Source organism: Antechinus flavipes, chromosome 1 (genome assembly GCF_016432865.1).
Source record: "Antechinus flavipes isolate AdamAnt ecotype Samford, QLD, Australia chromosome 1, AdamAnt_v2, whole genome shotgun sequence".
In the NCBI taxonomy this organism is placed as follows: domain Eukaryota; kingdom Metazoa; phylum Chordata; class Mammalia; order Dasyuromorphia; family Dasyuridae; genus Antechinus; species Antechinus flavipes.
The window spans coordinates 83,270,096-83,294,142 of NC_067398.1; the positions used below are offsets into that span (position 1 = coordinate 83,270,096).

At 43.3% G+C, this 24,047-nt stretch overlaps 1 protein-coding gene across 1 annotated transcript in view; it reads left to right on the forward strand.

The window, feature by feature from the left end:
• CACNA2D2 (calcium voltage-gated channel auxiliary subunit alpha2delta 2) overlaps positions 1 to 24,047 on the forward strand; it is a 441,743-nt gene that overhangs the window by 386,988 nt on the left and 30,708 nt on the right. Inside the window, exons 5-8 of the mRNA XM_051985848.1 lie at positions 985 to 1,029; positions 6,927 to 7,065; positions 12,654 to 12,785; positions 13,171 to 13,228. Of these exons, the coding sequence (XP_051841808.1) occupies positions 985 to 1,029; positions 6,927 to 7,065; positions 12,654 to 12,785; positions 13,171 to 13,228 (374 nt within the window). The remainder of the gene's footprint in view (positions 1 to 984; positions 1,030 to 6,926; positions 7,066 to 12,653; positions 12,786 to 13,170; positions 13,229 to 24,047) is intronic.

Here is a 24,047-nt window from a genome sequence, read left to right on the forward strand (position 1 = left end):
GGAGGGGCCTGACAATGGCCCAAAGCCATCAGCTCCTCGCTCTTCCCTTTAATTTGGTGCCCCTTAATTATTCCTCCTGATGGAAAGTAAAATTTGATTATGACAGTCTTACCAGCACTTCCAGTCACCCAGTTTCCTCTGCATTTCATCATCCCCGCACCTCTCTCTTTCCTTCTTCTTCTCCCTTCTTTTTCCCTTTCTCATTCCCATACTCCTTCTACCTTTCCCTCTCTTCCTCTCCCTCTCGCTTTCTCTTTCTTCCTTCTCCTTCTCCTCCTCTTTCTTCTTCCTTTTCTTCTTCCATTCTGTCTGTCTCTGTATCTGTTTCTTCATCTGTCTTTCCCTGCCTCTCTCTCTCTGTTTCTCTTTCCTCCTCCTCCTTCTTCTCCTCCTTCCCCTCCTCCTCCTCCTCCTCCTCCTCCTCTTCCTCCTCCTCCTCCTTCTCCTTCTTTTTCTTCTTCTTCTTCTTCTTCTTCTTCTTCTTCTTCTTCTTCTTCTTCTCTCTCTCTCTGTTTCTCTCTTTCTGTCTCTTTCTCTCTCTCTCCCTCTGTCTCTCTCTTTCTCTTTCTCTCTCTGTCTCTCTGTCTCTGTCTCTCTGTTTCTCTTTCTCTGTCTCTCTTTCTCTCTCTGTCTCTTTGTCTCTTTCTCTCTGTCTCTCTGTCTCTGTCTCTCTCTCTTTCTCTGTCTCTCTCTCTCTCTCTCTCTCTCTCTCTCTCTCTCTCTCTGTCTGTCTGTCTTTCTCTCTCCCTCCTCCACCACATACACACGCACCCACACACACATACTCAAATATTCTCTATAGGAGCATCAGTATCCCTGTGAGGAAGGATTCTTGATGAGCTATAGATCACAGAGGGCCACCTTGGTGGACCGTGTTCCCCCCAGCTGTAAGATCTGCTTCTGAGAGACCAAGATGGAAGAAAAGGGGAAAACCAAAGCATTTTTAGTCAGAACTGATGGGACTGTGTCTTTTTCTCCTTCCAGGAAGAAGATATCCAGTACTATGACTCCAAAGCAGATGCTGAGCTGGTGAGTATTTCTCTACCCTGAATCATCCTGAAATCTAGTCTCTACCCCCAAAAACCCCACTCCCTGACTGAGGGCCCCATGCCCCAACACACAAACCAGAACAACACACAGGTGCCCACAGCAATGCCCCTTCCTGTACCCAGCTACAGAATAACCCTGGCTAGCATCCACTGCAGAAGAAGAGGCCATGCATCTGGTGGAAAGCTCCCTGGCCAAGTCAGATGACCCCAGTTTCATTGACAGTTATGCAACTGAGTCTATATAATCTTGAGCAACTGCCTTCTCCTTCGGCTTCCTTTCTCTCCCCTCTCCCCGTATAATGAGAAGGATTGAACTAGACAGTGCAGCTCTGACATTCTGTGGTTCAAGGATTCTACACAAGGCAGACCCTGCAACTGGGTATGGGCTCTGCAAATAGAAGCTTAAACAGAAGCATAATCTGCCCTGCCCTGCCCTGATAGTAATCAGTCATGCAGAAAACACATTCATTAGGCACAGAGGAGAGGACCAGAAGCACTCTGATATCCAGACCAGGTTGGCCCCAAGGAAGACTGATTTTATGATCAATCTGGGAAGGCTTCCTGGAGGAGGTGGGATTCAAAGATAGAGGAGGGAAGGAGGGAAGGGAAAAGGTCAGCTTTCCCATTTCCAGCTAAAATCCCTGGGTCAGGAGGCTCACTAGAGCATTGAAGAATATGGGGAGGGGGCTGTTCTGCAGACTAAGAATGAGATGGGGAGAGGGAGAAAAGAGTGGGTGGTCATAAAGCAGGTGTACTTCCCTTTGGCTGAGCCTCCACTGCTCCGAGAGAAGTTACTAAAATTAAAGCTAGAATCTGAAATTCAAATGAGGAGTGAACCTTTAATTAGATACTGACTCTAATTCTTTACCCCCCTCCCGGCAGCTCCGTGCTATAATTTTAGCAATCAGTGCATTAAATATAAACCAGGGAGCTTTAATTCTTCCTGATTCTTCTGGTTCCCCCCACCCCCCAGGACCCAGGCCAGAGCCAGCTGAGTGACGGAGGCCTCCCTAGCCTCATCAGGCTTGGACAGGCCCAGCCCCCTCCCTGGCGCTTCAGAATCCCCCCCCCCTTTCCATCCCCTCACACGAACATACCCCACCCACCATTTAAACAGAGAGGAGCCAGAACCTGACTCCTGCACCCTGGACTCCAGCTTGTCCCCTGGGGGAGGATGGGGGCAGCATGGAAGGTGCAGCCTCCATTGCAGTCCCCAGCTTGGCAACCATCCTGTTATAAATAAAAACCACAGCAATGGTAGGCTGCTTATTTTCTTAATCTTTGCCAAAGGTAACTGTTTAGAGCTCTTTCTAGACCATTTATTTTTAAATTACCAGACAGAAGGTGGGGGTTGGGAGGGGAAAGAGGAAAAAAGGAGAAAGTTCTCCAGCTGATAGCTTATCTGTGAGGGATCCAAATGTCACATTCGCCTAAAAAGTTGGGAGATTAAAATTTCCGGCGCCCTTCATCTGCCACTGACATTTGAGGGGGTTTCTCTCCCCCTCCCCAAGCCCTCCTCCCACTAACCACCACCACCCTCTCTGCCTCTTCAGATTGAGACGTCTTCATCGAAAGCTCAGAACCCATCACCTGCTATCTAGAGGCCAGACAGCTCCTCAAAGCCCAATTTCCTGGCTTTCGCTGTCACCTGGGGATTTCAAGGGCCCGACAGGCCTGTGTGAATGTGTTTGGGGCTATCTGGGCCCGCAGGCACATGTCTGTGTTGTACGCCTGTGCCTGCCAGTGCTAAGAGGTAGCTAGGGAACCATAGCGGAAGACAGCTCCTGGGATATAAGGACACAACAATTATTAGAGAGACATGGACCCAGACAGGTAAATGATAAGCAGTCCCCTAGGAGGCAAGGCCTGGGCCATGAGCTTGGGCCCAGGTGTCCCATTCCACTATCACCTCTCGGGCAGGTTCCATCCAAGCTTAAAAAATATTTGCCTTTTAGTATCTTCTGTTTAACCAACTCCGTAGTCACCTAAGCCGTGACAGGACAGGGAGAGGTCCTGTCTCCATCTCTAAGAAAGAGCAGGTTAACATTCAACACTCTTTCTCCCCCAGAGATCAGAGCTACGATATTGATGCTAGCAGAAATGGCTTTGACACTTAGAGCAAAGACAGAATCCTGACTTCCAGAACCTCCCCCTCCCCTTCCATATACATCTCTGCCATCAGAGAATCAGCCCCTCCTCCGTGTTTTAAGGAATCCTCATTACATAGTCAGCCCCTGCTCCCAAGAAGCTTACATTCTAGAAGGGGGAAGCTAACATGTAAGCTCTTTGGGAGCAGGGATTGGTTATGTCATAAGGGGTGGAGATTCATGCTGTGGAATAAGGGGAGGGACTTGCTCTTGAGGACAGGAAATAAAATGCTGTCTTTGGAATTTCAAAGATGTGTCTACTCACCTAGGCACCCATTCTTGCAAGAATGTAAAAGAAATCTTTCTGGAAGGAAGGAAGGAAAGAAAGAGAAGAAAGAAAGAAAGAAAGAAAGAAAGAAAGAAGAAAGAAAGAAAGAAAGAAAGAAAGAAAGAAAGAAAAAAGAAAGAAAGAAAGAAGGAAAGAAGGAAGGAAGGAAGGAAGGAAAAAGAAAAGAAGGAAGGAAATAATTAACATTCTAAATAAGATTTTAAGAATGCAGACCTACATCTTCCATCTGGGGGAAGGGATGAGGGGAAGGAGGGGAAAAGTTGGAACAGAAGGTTTTGCAAGGGTCAATGCTGAAAAATTATCCATGCATATGTTTTGTAAATAAAAAGCTAAAATAAAAAATGAACTACATACATACATATGCAGAAAAATAAATTTAAAAAAAGTAAAAAAAGAAAGAGAATGCAGACTTAGAAAAGATCTTAAAAGGCATCTAATATAATTCTTTCACTCTATGCCTGAAGAAACTGACCCTTTGAAAAAGGAAAAACTTGGGTTTCAATACCACTTCAGACATGTGCTATCAGGGTGACTCCAGCCAAGGCATTTCAGCCTCTTCACCTCAGTTTCCTTATTTGTGAATTGATAATTCACGTTTATAGCACTTACCTCACAGGGGCGTTGTGAGGATGTAATGAGATAGTGTGTGTAAAGTATGTTACCCAACCTTTGGGCACTATGTAAATTCCCATTATCATCATTATCAATAATGATTATTATATATTAATTAATAATAATATTGCCCAAAGCCATGCAGGTGATAAGTGGCAACTGAAGAATACAAATCCTCTTGATCCACCCCCTCTTTGAGCTATACCTCACCACCTCCCTCTGGGTCGTTAGTTTTCCAGTTTCTTAAGTTACGGAGTTAAACCAGATCAAAATGATTTAGAGATGAAAGAAACCTAACCTTCATATGGTTCCTGTGATTCCCTAACCTGGGGTGTAGACCATGGGAAATGGGAGTCGCCCAGACTAACTGGGGATGAGGAGTTTATGAAGGGAAACAGTAGGAGATAAGATTGAAGAATGAGATAGGGAAGGTATAATTCCTCCTGGGTATGCTTGGTACAGTACAGTTCCTCCTCATTGTCAGAGACATGATTCTGGAGGATGCTGCTACCTTCCCTAACAAGCGCCAGCTTCTCTCTATGGCTCTTGGATCTGTCTCTTCCTTTCTCAGTCTCTTTCCCCCTGTCTCTGTCTGCCTGTTATCTCTGTGTCTTTATTTCTCCTCAATTCCCTTTCTTTCTCAATTTGTCTCTGTCCAGGTCTCCTGTTTCTGTTACACACCTGCACTAGTGATGAGTATCTTACACACACACACACACACACACATACAGAGTCACACTCATCACTGTGCACCAATTAGAACACTGGCTTCTGCCAGCTGAGCCAGGAGGCACAGGAGTGGGTGGCTGGCTCTGCAGTGCGTGCCCGTGCCCATGAAACGCCATAATTGGCACCTGTCAGGGGCGGGCGGCCGCTGTTTTTAGAAAGTCAACTGGAGTCTTTCAAGCCCTTCCCCCATCCCTGTGTCTAGGGGGAACTGCAACCCCTCTCCAGGCTGTGGCTCCTATAAATACCCACTAGACCTGCCTATTTCCTCCCTCCCAGCCCAGCCCCCTAAGGCCAGAAGGCCCTGGGAGCTCATTTGTGCAATCAGGCAGATCCAGGCATAGGCAAGGAGGGGTGACAGTGACTGGAGCCCCTTTCCCTGGAGTTGGAGGTCAAGGCAAGAGGACTTGGGCCCCAGACTCTGGATTCCTGACCTTTCTAGATTCTTCTGAGTGACACTCTTTGTTGCCTAGGAAACCACAGTGGGGGAAGGGAAATGAGGGGATTTGGGGAGTGTGGAGCCAAGCAAGCTCAGCCTGAGTTTGCTGATCAGGCTGTGTAATTAAATGTCGCTTGCGTCCTTATTGACAGAGCACTAAGCCGATCTCCCTTTTAATTTGGTCTCTGATACTTGCCTTTTGCTGCTAATTGATTTTCAAGGATTTTCTTTTCCTTTTTTTTTTACTGGGTTGGAGATTCTCTCAGGATTTGATAAGGTACTAGTCAAGATATACCAGCTGGGACTATGAGGATTCTCAGTACACACACACACACATACACACACACACACACACACACACACACACACACAACCTCAGGCCAGGAGAAAGGAAAGAGTCCTACAGAAGATGGAGCCTCTGTAGGTAATACATGGACAGAATTACCTCTCAAAGACTTTCTCAGCCCTCCAGGTGGCTCCCAGAACATCTCTAGCTTATAGTTAGCTGCCATGAGCTTCACTCTAAACCATCTATGGGATGAGGGTAGAATACTAGGGAAGCATTAATGAGAAGAGGGGTTAGATAGCTTCTCCTTTCCTTTTCCCACTCCCACCCATCTCAGGGACTAAAAAGGGAACATTTATTGGTGGATTTTACTCAGTGGAAGAGAAAGGGAGTCTGGGGCTGGGGCGGGGGAGGGGGGAGGGGAGGAGCAGTGCGGTTCGATGATATATATATGTCCAGATCACATCCCTATCTGTGACAGTGACAGCAGCAGCTCCTTCCCTGGGACAAGTCACGTTTTTCTCTTTCTCTATATTTTGTTCTCTTACCTTTTCCCTCCAAAAGAAATCACAGAATTTCAGAGCTGGCAAAAATCTTAAGGATCATTTTATCCACCCTATCATTTTAAAGTGTGAAAACTTAGGTTTCCCCACATCTATATGTCTATTTGTCTTTATCCATCTTCATCATTTTCTTTGTCTTTATTTCTCTATTTCTCTCATTAGATCTCTATCTTTCTCTTTGTCTCTATAGCTCTGATTCTGTCTCTCTCTTTCACCCTCTGTCTCATCCTCTCCCTTCCTCATCAGAGTTTCAGAATTGGTTTCTGTACTGAAATATTTAAGTTCCTTTTGTTAAGAAAGTTGGCCACCTTGGTTATCAAGGTTTTGAAATTCTTCCTTGGATTATAATTATTTCTTTACATGTAATATTCCCTCTCCCCTTCTCAACCCACATTTAGATTGTAAGCTTTTCAAAAACTCCCATCCAGTGTTTATCTCTGTATCTCCAGCACCAAGGACAGTGCCCTGCATGGAGTAAAAATGAATGTTTATTGAATTGGGTTGTTTTTTGAATCTATCTAACCCAGCTCATATTCTAAATAACGAAACTAACAGGTTAAAGGCTTTGCCTGGGGTCCGCAAGTAGAGGAAGTGGCAAGCTGGGATTCAAATTCAGGACTTCTGTTGTCTAAATTTATTGTAAATTAAATTTACAGTAGTAAATTCTTTCTACTTTAGTAAGATGCCTATTTTCTATTGCTCTGTCTGTTCCTTTCTCAATGTCTCTCTCTCTCTTCCTGAATTTTCTTCTCCTCACCATCCCTGACACTGCCTGTCTTCCCTTTTCTCTCTCTCTTTCTCTCTCTCCCTCTCAGGAAGACCCCGAGGGTGAAGAGTTTGAGAGGGAAAAGCCCAGTACTCTGCAGCTGGACTTCGTTGAAGATCCCAACTTTAAAAACAAGGTCAACTACTCATATACGGCTGTCCAGATCCCTACGGACATCTACAAAGGCTGTGAGTGTCCCCTCGGTCTCCCCAACCATCCTATGCAGCCAGACTCCAAACATCCAAACTAGGGGCACAATATTATATTCAGGCTCCTAGATCAAAGATGAAAAGGGTGATAGAGGTCATCTAGTCTAGTCCCTTTATTTTACAGACAAAAAATTGGGATCCATAAAGGTAAATTGATTTAACCTAAAGTTATAAGTGGGTATACTAAGATTTGAAGTCAGATCCTTTGTCTCCAAATCCAATTTTTTTTCCATTATGCCACATGGCCTCCTAAGAAACCTGAGCTCAGGACAATAAGGATCCAGAGCCTCAAAACACTCGGAGTCTGCTATAGGGAAGGGGAGAGAAACTTACTTCTTCCATCAAGGCTGTGCCTGCTGAGAGCATATCCCCTATCCTTGAAGGATCCACACTGATAGAATGAACCTGAATCTTGTATTAGAACTCAGGCTTCCTGGACATCCTTCCACATGCCCTATGCACCCAACCCCTCCCAGCCCTGAGATATTCATCTTGGCCAATGAGCTCAAACAAGATATCTATAAAGAGTTTTGCAAACCTTAAAGAAATGGATAAAGGCTATCATTAACAATTCTGTGCATCCATATTTGGAGCAGCTAGGTGGTGCTAGATGGAGTGCTAAGCCTGTAGTTAGAAAGTTCAAATCTGACCTCAAATAATTACCAGCTATATGTCACTGAACAAGTCATTTAACCTTATTTGCCTCTGTCTTTCCCACCTGTAAAATGAGCTGGAGAAGGAAATGGGTAAATCATTTCAGTATTTTTATCAGGAAGATCCCAAAAGGGGTCACAAAGAGTAAGTAAAGGGTAACAAAAAGATGATAGAAAAATGACTAAAAATCACAGCATTTATAGTTACACACACAGATTGATCCAGACTCATGCATGGAATATCATATATATTTTCACTCTTCATGCTCTTGCATATAGTAACCCACATATACCTCGTATCTCACTTATACACATATGCAATCACAGTCACCTAGATACACACTCACAACCATACATAAACTTACACCCATAAAAATAATTAGTGCTTACACAGTTTCATAAATTCATGGTCATACTAGCATGCATGCACATTAGCATTTTCTCATGCACTCACATATACATACATTCACATGTATATGTATGTGTGTGAACATTCACAAATACATTTGCCAATACACAGCCTCATACTCATGTCTTATTCTTTCATATGCACATATATTCAGATACACAGACTCAGAATCCCAATTTATAGCTCTTCCCAAACATTCTTCCTCCCACATGAGAACCTTTTTATCCTTCTCTAGCTCTAAACCGCTGCTTTGCTTGGGCTAGGGCATGGCCAAAGATGATAAAAATCCCAATTTCCTGCTCTGAAGAACCAACTGAGTTGTGATCTGCGACCTTGTGATCATATAATATTCTGAGTTAAATTCCCTCCAAAAGGAATGTTGCGGTTTGGGGACCTGGGTTCACATAAGGCTAAGGAGGAAACCAAACTAGGTGGAAGAGTTTGGGTGGAATGTGAGAACCCCCAGGAGAAACTTGGATTCTTGATCTTTGCTTTGATCTGGAAAAATAGAAAAATAGATTTTTTTTTAAATCAAGGAGGGACAGAAGGAAGAAATAAGGAATGGGGTCAAAGGGGAAAGAATTTACTGTGAGAGGGAGGAGGATGAAAATAAAAGAGAGGGAAAGAGACTTAGTGTGTGAATTGGGGTGGGGGAAGATCAGATTGCAGCCGATTTGAATATTGGGGCAAATGCAACAGAGAGAGACAGTGAGGGGGGAGGGAGACAGAGATAGGGAAAAGACAGACAGACAGAAAGACAGAGAGAGACAGAGATAAAAGGGGAGAGACAGACAGACAGACTGACTGAGACAGAAACAAAAAGACAGAAAGATAGAGACAGACATAGAGAAGCAGAGAGACATAGGTAGAGACACAGAGAGACAGAGATGGGGGGGGGGGGAGGGGAAGAGAGATCCAGACAGACAGAAAAAGAGAGACAGAGAGAGAAACAGAGAGAGAGAGAGACAGAGACAAAGGTGGGGAAAGAGAGAGAACCAGAGAGACAGACAGACAGACAGATTAAAAGAGAGAAAGTAGCAAGCAAGAGACAAAGAAAGGGAGAAGGAAAGAGAGAAGAGGAAAAGGGAGAAGGAAAGGGAGAGGAAGGAAAGGGAGAGGAAGAGGAAAAGGGAGAAGGGCCCTGGGCAGTATGAGCTTTAAAGCAGGAACACCTAGCTCCCCCAAGGAAAGATGAAGCTGAGTCATTTATCCCCTGAGTCCTGCCTGGCTGGGGGCTGCGCCAGCAGAGGGGCACTATCTAAGGCAGCCACACTAATTAAAACATTGGCTGCCCCGCCCTCCCCAGTCACACCTCACTACCCACACAAATTACATTTGATAGTATTTTTTTTTTATTTACTGTGTCACTTGTAATTAAATCTGTAATCATTTGTCTGAGGTGGGGGTGATCCCCCATTTCCTAACTCCGGGTGCCTGTGTGTGGGTGTGAATATGTGTTTGTATACTTAGAACCTGGTGAGGAGGCAGGAGGGGGTAAGGAAGGAAGTGAGCTCAGGCAGCAGTAGGGAGATCACTGAAGTTGGCAAGCTGCTTGGTAGGGGTGCATGTGCCTTGCGTGGGGGGTGTATGTGTGTGTAAGGGCATCTGGGGAGGGGGTGTGCATGTAGGGGGAGTGTATGTGTGTGTGTGTGTGTTCGAAGCTCTGGGTGGTGTGAACCTTCATGTAGCACTGTGTGAGATTTAACGCTTGTAAGCATATGCATGTCAGCAAGGATCTTCTCCAGTCTCCATTGTTGCCTTGTGTAAGTGTACTGTTATATGTCCAAATGTATGGGGAGAGGGTGACACTGGTATTGAGGGTGTGAATATAACAGTTCTTAGACCTAAATGAGTAAAATCAGGGGACCCAATGTGTTTATCCGGACTGCCTCTGATCCACAAAAAGGACTCCAAATTAAATGCAATTTAACTTAGGTCCTTTTTTTCCTCCATAAAGAGAAATTTTAAAAATAATACTATCTCAGAGAATGTTGAGCTTTATCCAGGGAGCCACATCAAACAGCCAAATACATGCTGGCCATACACATGACCTGGGGCAAAGTCCTTCTTTGCTCCAGGCTTCAGCTTCTCAATTGGAAGATGAAAGGGTGAGCTAGACTAGGTGAGTTGTAAGGTCCCAACAAGCTCTAACAATCTGTGAGACTAGTTAACTATTGATCACGGTCTTTGCTCTAAAGACTGAAACTTCCAGAGATTTGATTCTGAATGAGGCTGTCAGAAAAGTACATCCTAGAATGACATGGTCTCTGTGCTACCATAGGCACTGTAGGGTAAAATTACACTAATGGTTCCCAGTCTGTGTGTGGTTGTGTAGAGCTGACCCCCCCAAAAGCAGGGTTAAAGGTTTTATGGAACTGCAGGATTCCATGAGCAAATGTGCTGTGTGATCTGGGTGGATGGGTGTGAGAGAATACTTGAAGTATACTCCTACTAAAATGGGAGTCCAGTCCTCACTCTGTGATCTATTGCCTGTGTGATTCTGGACAAGTCTCGACCTGCTCTGGACCTCGGTTTCCCCAGCTGTAAAATAGAAGGTTTGGACTAGAGAACCGCTGTGATCCTATGCTGGGCGACTAACAAAGCTTCCTTCATCTCTGAATCTGGTCTTGAGTAAATGTGAGACCCCCTCCTCATCTTGATGTGGTGAATGGAGGGACTGAGCATGAGATCTGTTTGGCAGAAGAGGAATTCTGTATCTCAAATGGAGAACATTCTGCCTGAATCTGGAATTCACGGCCCAGGTGGTAACAAGGTCAGGGTTTAAGCTGAAATGACATTTAGGAGACAGTTTCTAACCATGGTCAGGTTCATCTGAGGCCGGGGTCTGGAATCAATGACCAGATTTTCTCCCTTATCCTCTATATGTCTAACACGTGTGGTTCATATGAGAATCTGTGGCTATAAGCTTGTTTTGTGTGATGGGGAAAGAATCTTGGCTTTTAACTCGGAAGACCTCAGTGGTGGTCCCACTAACTCACTGGGTAAGCCATCTCCCATAGCTGAGCCTATTTCTTCAGTCCTAAGAGTGGGAGAAGAATCCCAGCTCTGCTCCTCCCATGGGGAGAAGACCGGAAAAGAGTTTTTTGAACAGTGAATTTCTTGTTATAGATACATGAGATTATTCTTACCACAGACTTCATTGTCACATTGTGCATCTGAGGCTTGGATACACGTTCATCAGGAGTGTGTCCGTGGATACAGAGTACATGTGTTTGTGTGCGTATAAATGTTTAGACACGTATAGCTTTGTGAGCCCACTTGTAAATAAAGTAGGTGTATAAATGCTCATGTGTCTACTCTTGAGCTACTTTCTGACCTAGGACTTCCTAGTCTCAGCCCCAGCCCCGGTTCAGTACCCCACTGAGTGACATGATCCTGCTCCCATCCCCTCCTCTCCACCCAATGCTCCCAGACCCAGCTGATTAATCATGGAGCCCAGTGGCTTCCAGCTTATCAGCTGCCTTAATAGCTGAATAATTCCAGTACCATCATCAGAACCTTAATTGCTTTCATGCCAGACCGGTGGCCTACAGTGCATGTGGAATAAGGTGAGCTCCCTGGAGTCAGTCTCACTCTTCTCTGGGGCAGGCTCAGGGAAGCAAGAAGTCTCAAGGGGCCATTCCTAAAGGAGGAGGTATCCTGATTTCTTTTCCATCTGCCTTAGATGCTGCTTGATCCAGCTGGATTCTCAGCTCCCAAATGAGCCCGACCCCATTAATAATCTGAGCCCTAACCTCCACCTACCCTTTCATAGCAAGCAGTGCTGAGCTTCTAAATGTTTTTTTATTAGCAGAGAGTTGGAATAGACCAAGTCCCAGTCCCCAAGGAACTCACAATCTGGGAGGAGAAAACAAAGGAAGCATCTCCTGGCTCTCTTCTCAGACTTTGAAGTCTGAAAGTGGACCCTACACAGAAAAGAACAGCCAAACTATCCTATGCAGTTCTAAGTACAAATGCCATAAGAGTTCAGAGAAGAGAGATTTCTTGGCAGTTTAAGGAAGTCAGGGAAGGCTTCCTGGAAGAAGTGGGATTTTCTTGGACCTTGAAGTATAAGTAGGCTTTGAATAGAAAGATGGCTGAGGACTGAGTAAGGAGGAAGAAGTGTATAAGAAGGAAAAAACAGCAAAGTCTCAGAGGTGGGAATGAACCTGGCATATGTAGGGATCCGTGAAGAGAGTGTTGGAGAGTAAGATCAGAGAGACTGGAAAATAAGTTGGAACCATGTTATAGAGGTAATAAATAACAAATTGAGGAATTTGAGGGGAGTCCCATATGCAGTGGGAAGCCCTTGTAGGTTCTTTAGAAAGAGTGTGGTACAGTAAGATTTATGGCTGTATGAGATGATTCTAAAGGAGCATGGGACAGGATGCTGGAGGCAGGAAAGGTAGGGATAGGCATCCAAAAGTTGCTTCTTCCTCACAGTGTCCCCTACTGTGTGGGACAGGGTTGGAGTGCTCACAGTCCTTTCCCTCCTCTGTCCACAGCCACAGTGATCCTGAATGAGCTCAACTGGACAGAAGCCCTAGAGGATGTATTTGTAGAGAACCGTAAGGAAGATCCATCACTGCTATGGCAGGTTTTTGGCAGTGCCACAGGAGTCACCCGATATTATCCAGGTGGGTATCTGGGGGAATAAGGGCCTTCAGCCCCAGGGACTGCTCCCTTCCTTGTATAAATCAACCTAAAAGTAAAACCAGGGGCCAATTCCAGAAATCCTATGCCCACTCTTTTGTTACTCCTTTATCCTCTCTATGCCTACCTAGCATATGGAATTATGAAATCTGGCCAGTCTTTTACTTCAGGGCATGGAGAGAGCATGGTAGCAAGGAAATGATCTGAGCTTCTGGCCCCAGTACTTCTGTTTTCTAAGATCCTCTCCTTGGAGTCAGCTCTCTCCTCGAAGAAAGGGTCCAGAGCTTAACCCCACGATGCCCCTTTGGCTCATGATACTTTCCCAAACCCCAGAACTCTCAGCCTCTTTCTACTCCACCTGCTCTACAGCTACTCCTTGGAGAGCACCAAAAAAGATTGACCTGTATGATGTCCGCCGGAGACCCTGGTGAGTGTGGGACACTCGGGGGTGGGTGGGAATGCGTAGAACCTGTCTCACCACACTGGGTCCGAGTGGCTGGGTCCCTCATGTCCTACCCCATTCTCTGCCTTCTATGCCTGAAGCAGCAGCATACCCCCCCACCCTCTCTCTCTTTTCTCTCCTCTCATTTTGCCCTCTCCACTCACTCCATTTACTTCTTCCCTCTTTTTGCCTACTTCTTCCTCCTTTTCATTCCTTCCCTTCCACTCTCTGCTTCCCTTTCTCCCCCTCTATTTTTCTCCTTCTTCCCTCTTTCTGACTGTTACACTCTCTATCTTCCTTCTCAATTCAATTCATTCAACACACAATATTAAATTTCTAAAGTATATTCACCTCTTAATTCCATTCCTTTTTCTGTCTCTTCTTTCTCCTTTCCTCTTTGCCTCTCTCTCTTTCTATCCCCTGTTCTTTCCCCCTTTGGTTTTTTCTCTTTTGTTCTTCCCCCCCACTCTTTCCCTTCTCTACCTAACTTCTTTTTCCCTCTCTTATCCTCCCTCCTTTATTTCTCCTTGCTTCTCATGCTATTCCTCCTCCTCAATTCAACAAGCATTTAAGTACCTACTATGTGCTCTCTCTCTTTTTCTCTCTCCTACTCTCTCCTTTTCTTTCTGTCCCACTCTTCTCCCGTATTCTCTCCTTTATCTTTTTCTTGACCCCTCTTTTTTTTCTTCCCTTGCTTCTCTCATTTTGTCCTTCCTTATCATCTTCTCCTCCTTTTCTCTTATTCTTTCTTCTTTTCTCTTCCTCTCTCATTCCCTATTCTTTCATTCTCTTTCCTTTGCTCATTCTCTCCATTTTCCTCTCACTATTTTCTTCTGTCTCTTTTTCTCTCTCATTCTTTCTTCCTCCCTCTCCCTGCCCCCTTTCTCCTCCTTGCCTTCTTCTCCCTCCCCTTGTCTTCCTCTTCCTCTCTCTGTCCCCTTCTCCCTCTATGATATCCCAGCCCTCTGAGCAGGGAGCAGCCAACTCTGTCCAATTTTCATTTCACACATCGTTGCCACTGGAAAATGGATACAATAACGCAGGCGGGGGCACCCAGGCTGCAGCTTTCCATCTTCCCCCTCCCCACAATTCTCATCTCCATCCCTACCATCTAGACCTATCTAGCCTTTCTCTTCTTTCCTTCCTTTCTCTGGAGGAGAGGGCTGAGAATAATCCAAAATGAGAAAGGGATTTCCCAGGAGCTATGATACCTTTCTACAGCAAAGCCAAACCAGCCTAACCATTGTCACCCACACCTTTTGGCTCTAATCAGTGGCCACATGGACCAGTCGTATGTGAGTGTCCCCATGACCACCATCATTACAATCCCTCCAAGTAACCAAGAAGCAATGGGTTAGCTCCAAAGCTGCTCCAAAGCCTTCTTTGTGAGGAGGGGGAAAAAACTAGAGGGAAGAAGCCACAGGAAAAGAGCCTTTGGGAAACCTGCAGAGGAGATATTCTACCAATCATATCCACTGTTCATGGCTAGGAAACAACATGGCTAGGCTCACAACTCAGTTCTAAAAACCAGACACTGGGAGAGTTGAGAGCCCAGGAAGATTATTTTCTCACTTCCCACCTTGAATAGAGCATTCACTCCCTGAAATCCTCCCTTTGTAGTGTCAATTCCTGAGTTTACCCAAAACAACAACAGTGATAATTTATATAGCACTTTATAGTTTGCAAAACACTTTATAAGTATCATCTCATTTTATCCTCACAACACTTCTGGGAGGTAGGCCTTATTGCTATTTCCATTTTACAGATAAGGAAACTGAGGCAGAGGTTAAGTGACTTACCAGGGTCATACTATTAGTCTCTCAGGCTGGATTTGAACACTGATCCTCCTGACTCCAGTTTTATATTCTATATCACCTAACCAAGGAATCCCATTACTAAACACATTAGGGGAGACAAAATGAGCTTCTTGAGGGTGGGGACAATGGTTTGGCCTTTTTTTGTATCACCAGCACTTAGCACAATGCTTGATACAGAGCTGGCACTGCTGCCTTACTGACCAATCTCCCAGACAATCAATGTGAAGTCTGTCCCCTGAGTAGGAGGTTCCACCAGTCCCTCTTACCATCACTTATACTTACATTGCTCTCCACACCCACCCCAAAATCTCTGAAAGTTCTACCATTCTGAAATGGCAGATTTCAGGGTAAATAAAGCTGAAAGTGGGCATTGGATGGGGGGACAGGGTGGAAGGTAGGAGAAAGTGGGGGGAGGGACAGCTGCAGTCCCAGAAACCTGCTGCAATTTTTACTCCAGCAAACATTTTCAAATGTTCATTGATGCTTTGTATTTATTTTCACATTCATTTCCAAACACATCCCTTGTGCCTCCCATAGCTAAAGAGTTATTCCTCAAAATATTTTTTCCAAGTCAAGGGGCAGAGTTTATTATAATTGTAACTCCAACTAAAGTGGGCTACATTCCAAAAGAATTTAGCAAAAAACCAGGAGCAAGAAAATAAATTTATAGGAAAAAGGTAAAGAGACCAGGTGCTTTATGTCACTGATGTGCTCATTTTATGGCTTAGAGGTAGAACTGAGGCGTGGTCTTACAGCTGGAATTGAGGAATAGTCTGGTCTGCACCCCATTATTGAATTCTACATTATAATATTTTTAAAGTGGAGTGGGGAGGGGAAGAACTCAGCAAAAACCAACCAATACACCACCTGTGTCTGAAAATCTGTGCAATATTCCACACCATAATAATTGCCCATTCCCAGTCCCCCAAATCCCCTTGCAAAGAAGAGAAGAAGATGCATTTCTTAACTCATTTGTGAAGCCAAGCTTGGCCATTATACTTAACCAGCACTCGATGTCATTTTCTTGGGATTTTTTTTTTCCATTTACATTGTTGTAGTCACTTGGCATTCTCACAAATATTTTTGAAGTGGCTTCTATATTAAAGATTCTGCTGGGTCCTGGGGAGTAATAAAGTTAAATAGAATTGATTGGGAGTTCCAAGGGGACAGGAACTCCCAATCCAAGAGACTACTCCAAAAAAAAACTGAATCTGAACACCTGGTCCTCAGGAAACTAGAGTCCAACAGCCCAGTGTTTAGGAGCTCACGGCCCTGTTGCTTCCTTGCCTCTCTGCTGAAAAGATTCCATTGAGCCCTCAGACTATTGTTGTTTCTCAGAGCATCCCATTCTTCTTCTGGTGGTGAGACTCCAAGGTGCTCCCAGGTGCTCTGCCTTTGGCAATTCTAGGGGTACAGTTGGAAAAGCTGGAGAACAGAGTGGGAGATATCAACAGAGAAAGAGTTTCCCCCAAACCTTAGCATTAAAAAAGGTTCAATCTCCAAATTAGATGTATTTCCAGAGTAATGTTGGATAAGGGGTGAAAAGAGTGAAAAAAAAAATGGGAAGAAAAATAGGGATCTGCTAATGCTTCTAACCTCTGTTACTAGACAGTGTCCCTATAATTCTACCCCATAAAGAAATCTTGCCTCCATCCTAAGACCCCCAGCTCCCCTCTCTATCCCTTGCTCCTAGCACTTCCCTCCAGGTCAATCCTCTGTGAGATTTTCTTGGGTAGGGAGTAGCTGGGGCTTGAACCTGATGATAACTAGATAGCTCATTATCCCTCACTAAACTCTCAGACTCTCCATCTTCCTATTCTCTGCCCTTGGTGGTTAAGTAAAAGTCTTTCCTCTTGGTTACTCAAATCCCACCAACAACTAACAGGGTGGAAGCATTAGCTCTGCCATGTAACTTCATGGTTAGGCATCTTGACAGGAGATGGACAGAGGGACAGGGGTGCCGCCAACAACCAAGCAGCTCTCATTTCCTCCAGTCCCATGCCATAAAGGAGGCTCTCAGCTCCCAACCAAGTACCCAGGATCCTCTGTCACTAAGGAGTCATAACTCATGGAGCTGGAAAGGGCATCTCGCCCAGCTATCTGGCAAACTAAAGGGCATCAATGGATAGAAGTGTCACTGCAGTTGTGAGGACCCTTACCTTCTACATGAAATGACCATAAACCTGCCCCAACAAGAAGGCTTCATTCGCAGGCTGTATCTGTCACATCCCCAGCCACTGGTGGTTGCAATAGAAAGGACGTTTCAGGTCCATGGCCCACTCTCACCTCCCAGATGTTGGGCATGTGCTTGCAGAGCCATGAACACGCTGATCAAGACCAGAACACAGATGCAGATGAGCACACATGAATGTAAGCACACAGGGGACATGTGTATAAAGATGCACAGACAGGTACATGCAGGAAGGCACATCTATGCAGCTGTGCATATGTTTACATCGATATCTACACTTAAGCAGACTTATTCATACATACATGGGAAAACAGTGTATCCACAAACAATATTTGCCATCTTTCAGATGGGGAATCTGTTCCCGTGCCCAGAAGGAGTCTGGGCAATAAGGGGTGGTGCCAGACTTAATGGGGTGCTCTCTTAAGCCCAGCCTGGAGTAAGAGATCTTGGTCTACTCCCAAGGAGGCAGCCCCCTCCAGACAATGCTATGATCACCCAGCAGCATGTCTCACTTTTCATACCATTTTATGGTTCATTTTATATGAAACAATCCCCTTGCAAAGTCATATATATACTCTGAGAAAAAGAAAATTTGACAGAAAATCAGCCCAAAGAGTCTGGGTGATGTGCAAACATTCATAATTTTTACAACCATATCTGGAGACCATTATCATCTCTCTTCCTTCTCTACTAAGAGGACCTTTGTGAAGTCATTACCATTTGTCCAGTCATTTCTTCCTCCCTTGTCATAGGAATTATTTGCAATAGAAAGGACTTTTCAGGTCCATGGCCATTCTCACCTCCCCAGAAAACCAGGACTGGGACCTGGATAAACAGGCTGTATTTTGTGCATTTCAGCCTCAGGAGAGGCTCCAATACCCAAGTCTAACACACATCTGGGGGCAAATATGGTACGTCTGGAAAAGTTCAAAGAAAGTAAAGAGACCTAAGTGGACTAGAATGGTCTTCCTAGAAGCACTGGGTCGGGGAGCTAGTTCCTGCAGAAACTGGGTATTAAAGGATCACAAGAATTAGAGAGATGAGAGAGAAGAAAAGGAAACATTGTAAGCAAAGGCTTAGAAAGTAGAAACTATAATAGCTCCCGTATCTGTAGCCCTTTAAGATTTGTAGCATGCTTTGAAGTAGATAATATGTTATCATTCTCAGTCTACAGACAGGGAAATTGAGGTTTATATGGTGCTTTCCTCATCTCAGTATGGCATATGCAAGGGACAGTGTGGAGACCTACCTGGCTGAAGAAGAAAAAGGTATGGCTAGCAGAGCCCTGATAGGTAAGGTTAAAGGTAGGACTGGGCCATGTTCAGGCAGACCTTATATGCTGGGTTAAGGGGGTAAAAAAGTTTTTTCATTGTTTTCTCTTATATAAGGAGACTCACTCTCCCTTGATTTCTTTGATCTGATAACTAATTGAGACCCAAGGGCTAATCAGTTTGATATCTCTTATCTAGTGCCCATTATCTATCTGTCTACTTTTCGTTTCAACATTTATTTCATCTTATTTCAATGAATAAACATTTTTTTCTCTTTACCACCTCACCTTCCACTGAAAAAAGAAAAAACAAAATCTTTTTTTAAAAAAAGCATAATGAAATAAAACCACATTCCCAAATTGGCCATTATCAAAAATAGTATTTCCTTTTGTATCATGAATCACCTCCTCTGCCAGGAGGTGGGCAGCTGGCTTTGGCATCAGTCCTCTGGAATCATGGTAGGTCTCTGTATTGAGCAAAGTTCTTAAATCAAAATTATTTGTCTAAACCATATTGTTCTTATTATGTAAATTCATTCCTGGTTCTGCTCACTCCACCCTGCATCAGTTCATACAAACAAGACTTCCCAGTTTTCTCTGAAACTGATCCTTAGATCAGCACAATGGTTTTCCATTATATATGTGTACCACAGTTTGTTCAATTATTTGTCACTTAATTTATACCTCCTTAATTTCCATTTCTTTGTTACAAAAAGAATAGTAATAGCTATTTTTGTCCTTTTCCTCTTTCATTGATTTCTTTGGGATCTAGGCCAACCAGTGGTATTATTAAGTCAAAGAGTATGTATAATATAGTAAGTTTTTAACCCCTCTACTCTTTAAAAAAATCTTTATTTTAGTTTTCTAATTAACAAAAATCTATAGTATTCTCTTACTACCATCTCCCACTCATGGAGATAAAAACACACAAATAAAACCTTTGTAACAAATACGCATAATCAAGCTAAAACAAATTCCCACATTAACTATTTCCCCCAAAAAATGTATAGAAATAAATAGATAGATAGATAGATGGATGGATGGATAAATGGATGGATGATGGATGGATGTGTGTTTATAGAGACATACATATTTTTCATTCTGTACCTTGTTCCATCACCTCTATCTAGAGGCAAGTAACCTGCTTCATCATCAAACTCAGAGATCATGGTTCATCATTGCATCAAAATCCTAGTCTCTCTAAATTGTTTGCCTTTTCAAAGTTTGTTGTTACTATATAATTGTTCCCCTCGTTCTGCTCACTTCACTCTGCATTAATTCTTACAAATCTATCCCTTTCATCATTTCTAACAGCATTTACAATATTGTATTACAATAATGTGCCATAAATTAGTTCAACTGTTCCCAAATTAACTGGTACCTCCTTAGTGTCCAGGTTTTTATTACCACATACACACACACACACACACGCGCGCGCACACACACACACACACAAAAGCTTGCTTTAAATATTTCTGTAAATGTGGGTCCTTTTGCTTATGCTTTGATCTCTCTCTCTCTCTCTCTCTCTCTCTCTCTCTCTCTCTCTCTCTCTCTCTCTGGATTACCTCCCAGTGGTTTCACTGGGGCATACTGAATACACTGGGTCATAGTGAATTTTTTAACTAATCATTCTTAACAGGAGCAATTACTCAGGAGTCACATCTAAGTCCTAGTCTCAGATCTGTCATTAATCCAGTATATGACCTTGAACAAGTTACTCCAAAGCGTCAGATTTTTCTACCTAAAAAAATAGGAGATTTGGAATAAATGATTACAAATTTAAATTTGAAAGAGACTTTAGAGAACATCTCATCCAAGGATTTATTTTTCAGATAAAGCAACTGAGTCCTGGGGAGAGAAAGTAATTTTCTAAGGTTTATATAAGTAGTAAGAGAAAGAGTAAGGATTTGAATTCATGTCTTCTGATTCTAAATCCCAAAATCTTCCCATCATACTATCCTACTATTAAAGGCCTCTTCCAGCTCTTAAGCCTATGATCTAGTTCTGCATCTGAGAAGGAGCTGAGATTGTTTAGGAATATACAGGGATGGGGCTGGCTGGTCTTGATCCTCACCAGAAGAAATGTTCTGGAATAGGAGAGAGCAGCAAATTCACTGAGGTTCAATTGTCTCCTGATAGAAAATCCTGTCTCAGGCCTTTCATTACAATTCTTCATGAGATATTCATGGTCCACCAGGAAGAGAGCAGGGAGGAAATCCCCTCCCTCCCTAGAGGAAATCATAGGGCTGGAGATTTAGAGCTGGAAGGGACCTCAGGATCTATCTAAATCATAAATCAAGAGGTCTTCACCTTTTTGAGTCATATAGTCTACTTCTCATAACTCTATTTGCTTCCTACTTTCATAATAGAAAGAAATGCTAAACTTTAGTTAAAGATTAATGAAAATCAAGGTAATTTTTTTCTCCTGAAATCTAGCTGTGCCTCAGTTTCCCCATATGTAAAATAAAATATGGAGAGATTTAAGATGCCCATGGTCACACAGTTTGTAAATGTCTGAAATCCAGATCTTCATGCTGCCTCTAGAGAAAAGTATGAGGAAAACCCCCAGACTTTGGGAAGGGATCTTTGCCTATATTTTATCCCTTTCTTTCTTATCTAGGTGGATCCTGATGTAACTATGTCACCCAAAGAGACCCAGTTTCCCTGTCCTGACCCCATAGGAACTAACTCCTTTCCCCTTAGCTGGAGCACAGACAGGGCTAAGGATTCTCAAGAGGAGCTTTACCAGGAAACTTGGAGAGAAACAGACATTTAAGAAGATTGAGTATGCAGAACTTTGAACAGGAATATTGGTGGCAAGTACACTGAATTTGGAGACAGAGAGCTTGAGTTTGAATCCCAACTCCTTTGCTTATCACCTTTTTAACATGGCAGGTTTTCTCTAAGCCTCAGTTTCTCCATCTGCAAAATGGGGAGGTTGGCCCAAATTATTTCTGAAGTCCCCTAACTAAAGTTCAGCTCTAAATCTGTGATCCTTGTACTGATGTAACAACTGGAAGATTCAGGCTCAGCTCTACCCACTCCCCAAAATACCCGAGATACTCTATGGTCCAGATCTACAACAAAAACGAGTTTGTAAAAACACCAACAGTAGCTGATCATTTCTACCAATGGTAAGAGAAAATTGATAGAATAAAGGTTACACCAAAGCTGTTGTTTATCCTTCGTTCTCAAAAAGTACCATGACATCAGGAAAGTGACACCATGACATGCAAGTGAATTGGATTTAAGTGAGGGAGGGCTGTGCAAGGTTGCCTGCCTCACTTTCCCTTCTAGAACCATCTGGGTCCAGTGGTCAAATATAGATCACAATAGTTGCCAATGGCCCTGAATGAAATGGGAGACCTTGGCCTTTTAAAGCTAAGCTGTTTAACCACTCCAAAGCTAGGGTGGATCTTAAATATCTCCTAGTCCAATATCCTCATTTTACAGATGAGAGACTGAGGTCCAGACTGGTTATGACTTACCCAAGATTACATAGGTATTGCTAGAGAAAAAATTTATAATTGGAACTTCTGACTCCAAATATAATGCTAGATCATAGCAGTTAAAGGAATGCAAGTTTCTTGAAAATAGGGGACTGTCGCTTTCTCATCTTTGAATCCCCTTGAAAGTGAGCACTTATTCTTTGATTTGAATAATATAGGATTTAAGTGACTCAATCTCCCAAGAAAAAGCAGCTTTCCATCCCCCTACACACCCTTTGGAGAAGATATATATTCCCAGGACTCTTAGACCCTCTCTCATACCCTTGGGAAGTCATCACTCCATGTTTCCATCCCCAGAAACCGGACAAGTCCAGCAAACCATTCCAACTACCACAGGGATAATTGTTCTGCCCTCAATATCACTTAGGATAGAGAGTTGGGGGCTAGCCTGCACTCCATCCTCCTGATGAAGAGTTGAGAGCTAGCCTCAGATCCACCCTTCTGTCCCTACATGCTCGAGCATATGCATACATGCATGTGCTCACACACACATACATACACACACATACACATACACCCATGGTTCTCCAGAGGGCTCATCCTAATCTTATCTACAAGCAACGCCTTCCTTCTGGGATGGCTATGAGAAAAGATACTAATTCAATTTAACTCAACAAACACTAATTGAACCCCTACTATAAAGCAGCTAGGAGGCCACACTTGGAGTAGGAAAAATCTTAATTCACATCTGCCTCAGACATTCATTAGCTATGTGATTCCAGAAAAAAATCCCTTAATTTCTCTGGACTTTGATGTCCACATCTATAAAATGGGGACTATAATAACAGCTATCTAACAGAGCTGTTATAAGGATCAAATGAAATGTTATAAGCAAAAAGACTTTGCAAATGTTAAAATGCTATATTAATACTATTAGAACATATTGTGCTAGGCACTGGGAGATATAAAGGCTCTGGAAGGTAGAGTGGAATAGTGCCTACCCTGAAGGAATTAATGAAATGGAATGACCAGCATTTGTATCTCTAGTGAAATTTGGAAGAGTTATAGAGCTCATTTCTCTCCAGGAGAAAGGGATTGGTTAGAGGAAAATGGGAATGGAATCCATGGTCTCTTGAATCTTAAGGGACCCAAAAATCAGAATTCCAAGGTATTGGGGATCTTTCTTAAGGCAGACTGGGGGAAGAAAGAGTTAGAAATGCCTGGCTTTGGGCCAGTAGCTGTGATGTGGTGAATAGAAAGCCATAGTGGGAATCAGAGCTCTTGAGTTTTAAATTCCAATTCTACTATTCCAGAATTCTGTGATCTTGGGCAAATTAAGCTCGCTAAATCTCAGTTTCTTTATCTGTAAAATAATACTAACTGTACTATGCTGTGAATTAATACTAGCACTGAAACCAAACAAAAAAAAAAAAAGAAATCTATTCTCCTCCATATAAAAGCACTTGAGATATTTGACAAGATCAATGCTTCTCATATATATATTGAGGCTAAATGCGTATTCCCAATGCCTTCAATTAATCCTTTTCATTCCTCATATTCTCCCCATTCTCCAGTCTTTTCATTATCTTCATTGTTCTCTTCTGGATGTATTCCAGCTTTTATGTATATTTCCTGAAACGTGTTCCCCAGCACCAAACTCGGTGTTCTGGATGTGGTCTGAGCAGGACAGAGAATGACAGAATGTAGCTTCTTGCTAGTTCAGCACACTGTGTACCTCTCACTGCAGTGGAGAATCTCAGCAGCTTTTTGGTTACTGGCTACTTTTTGGTGATATTGATAACTCAAATCTTAAGTTCTTTTTTATAAGAATTTTTATCATATTTAATGTACCCCCATTGTTCCAACACAGATCTAGACCTTGTTATCCATTATTTAGCTTCCCCCTTACCTTTTTGTCATCTGCAAATTTCATCTATACCTTCATCCAAGTCATTGATAAAAATGTAAAACTGTCATAATAGTTGGGAGCTCTGTCTCTGATCTCCTGAGACCCATGAAATCTATGCTGCCACATACAGCCTGACATCTCTAGAATTTCAGTCTGTTATGTTCT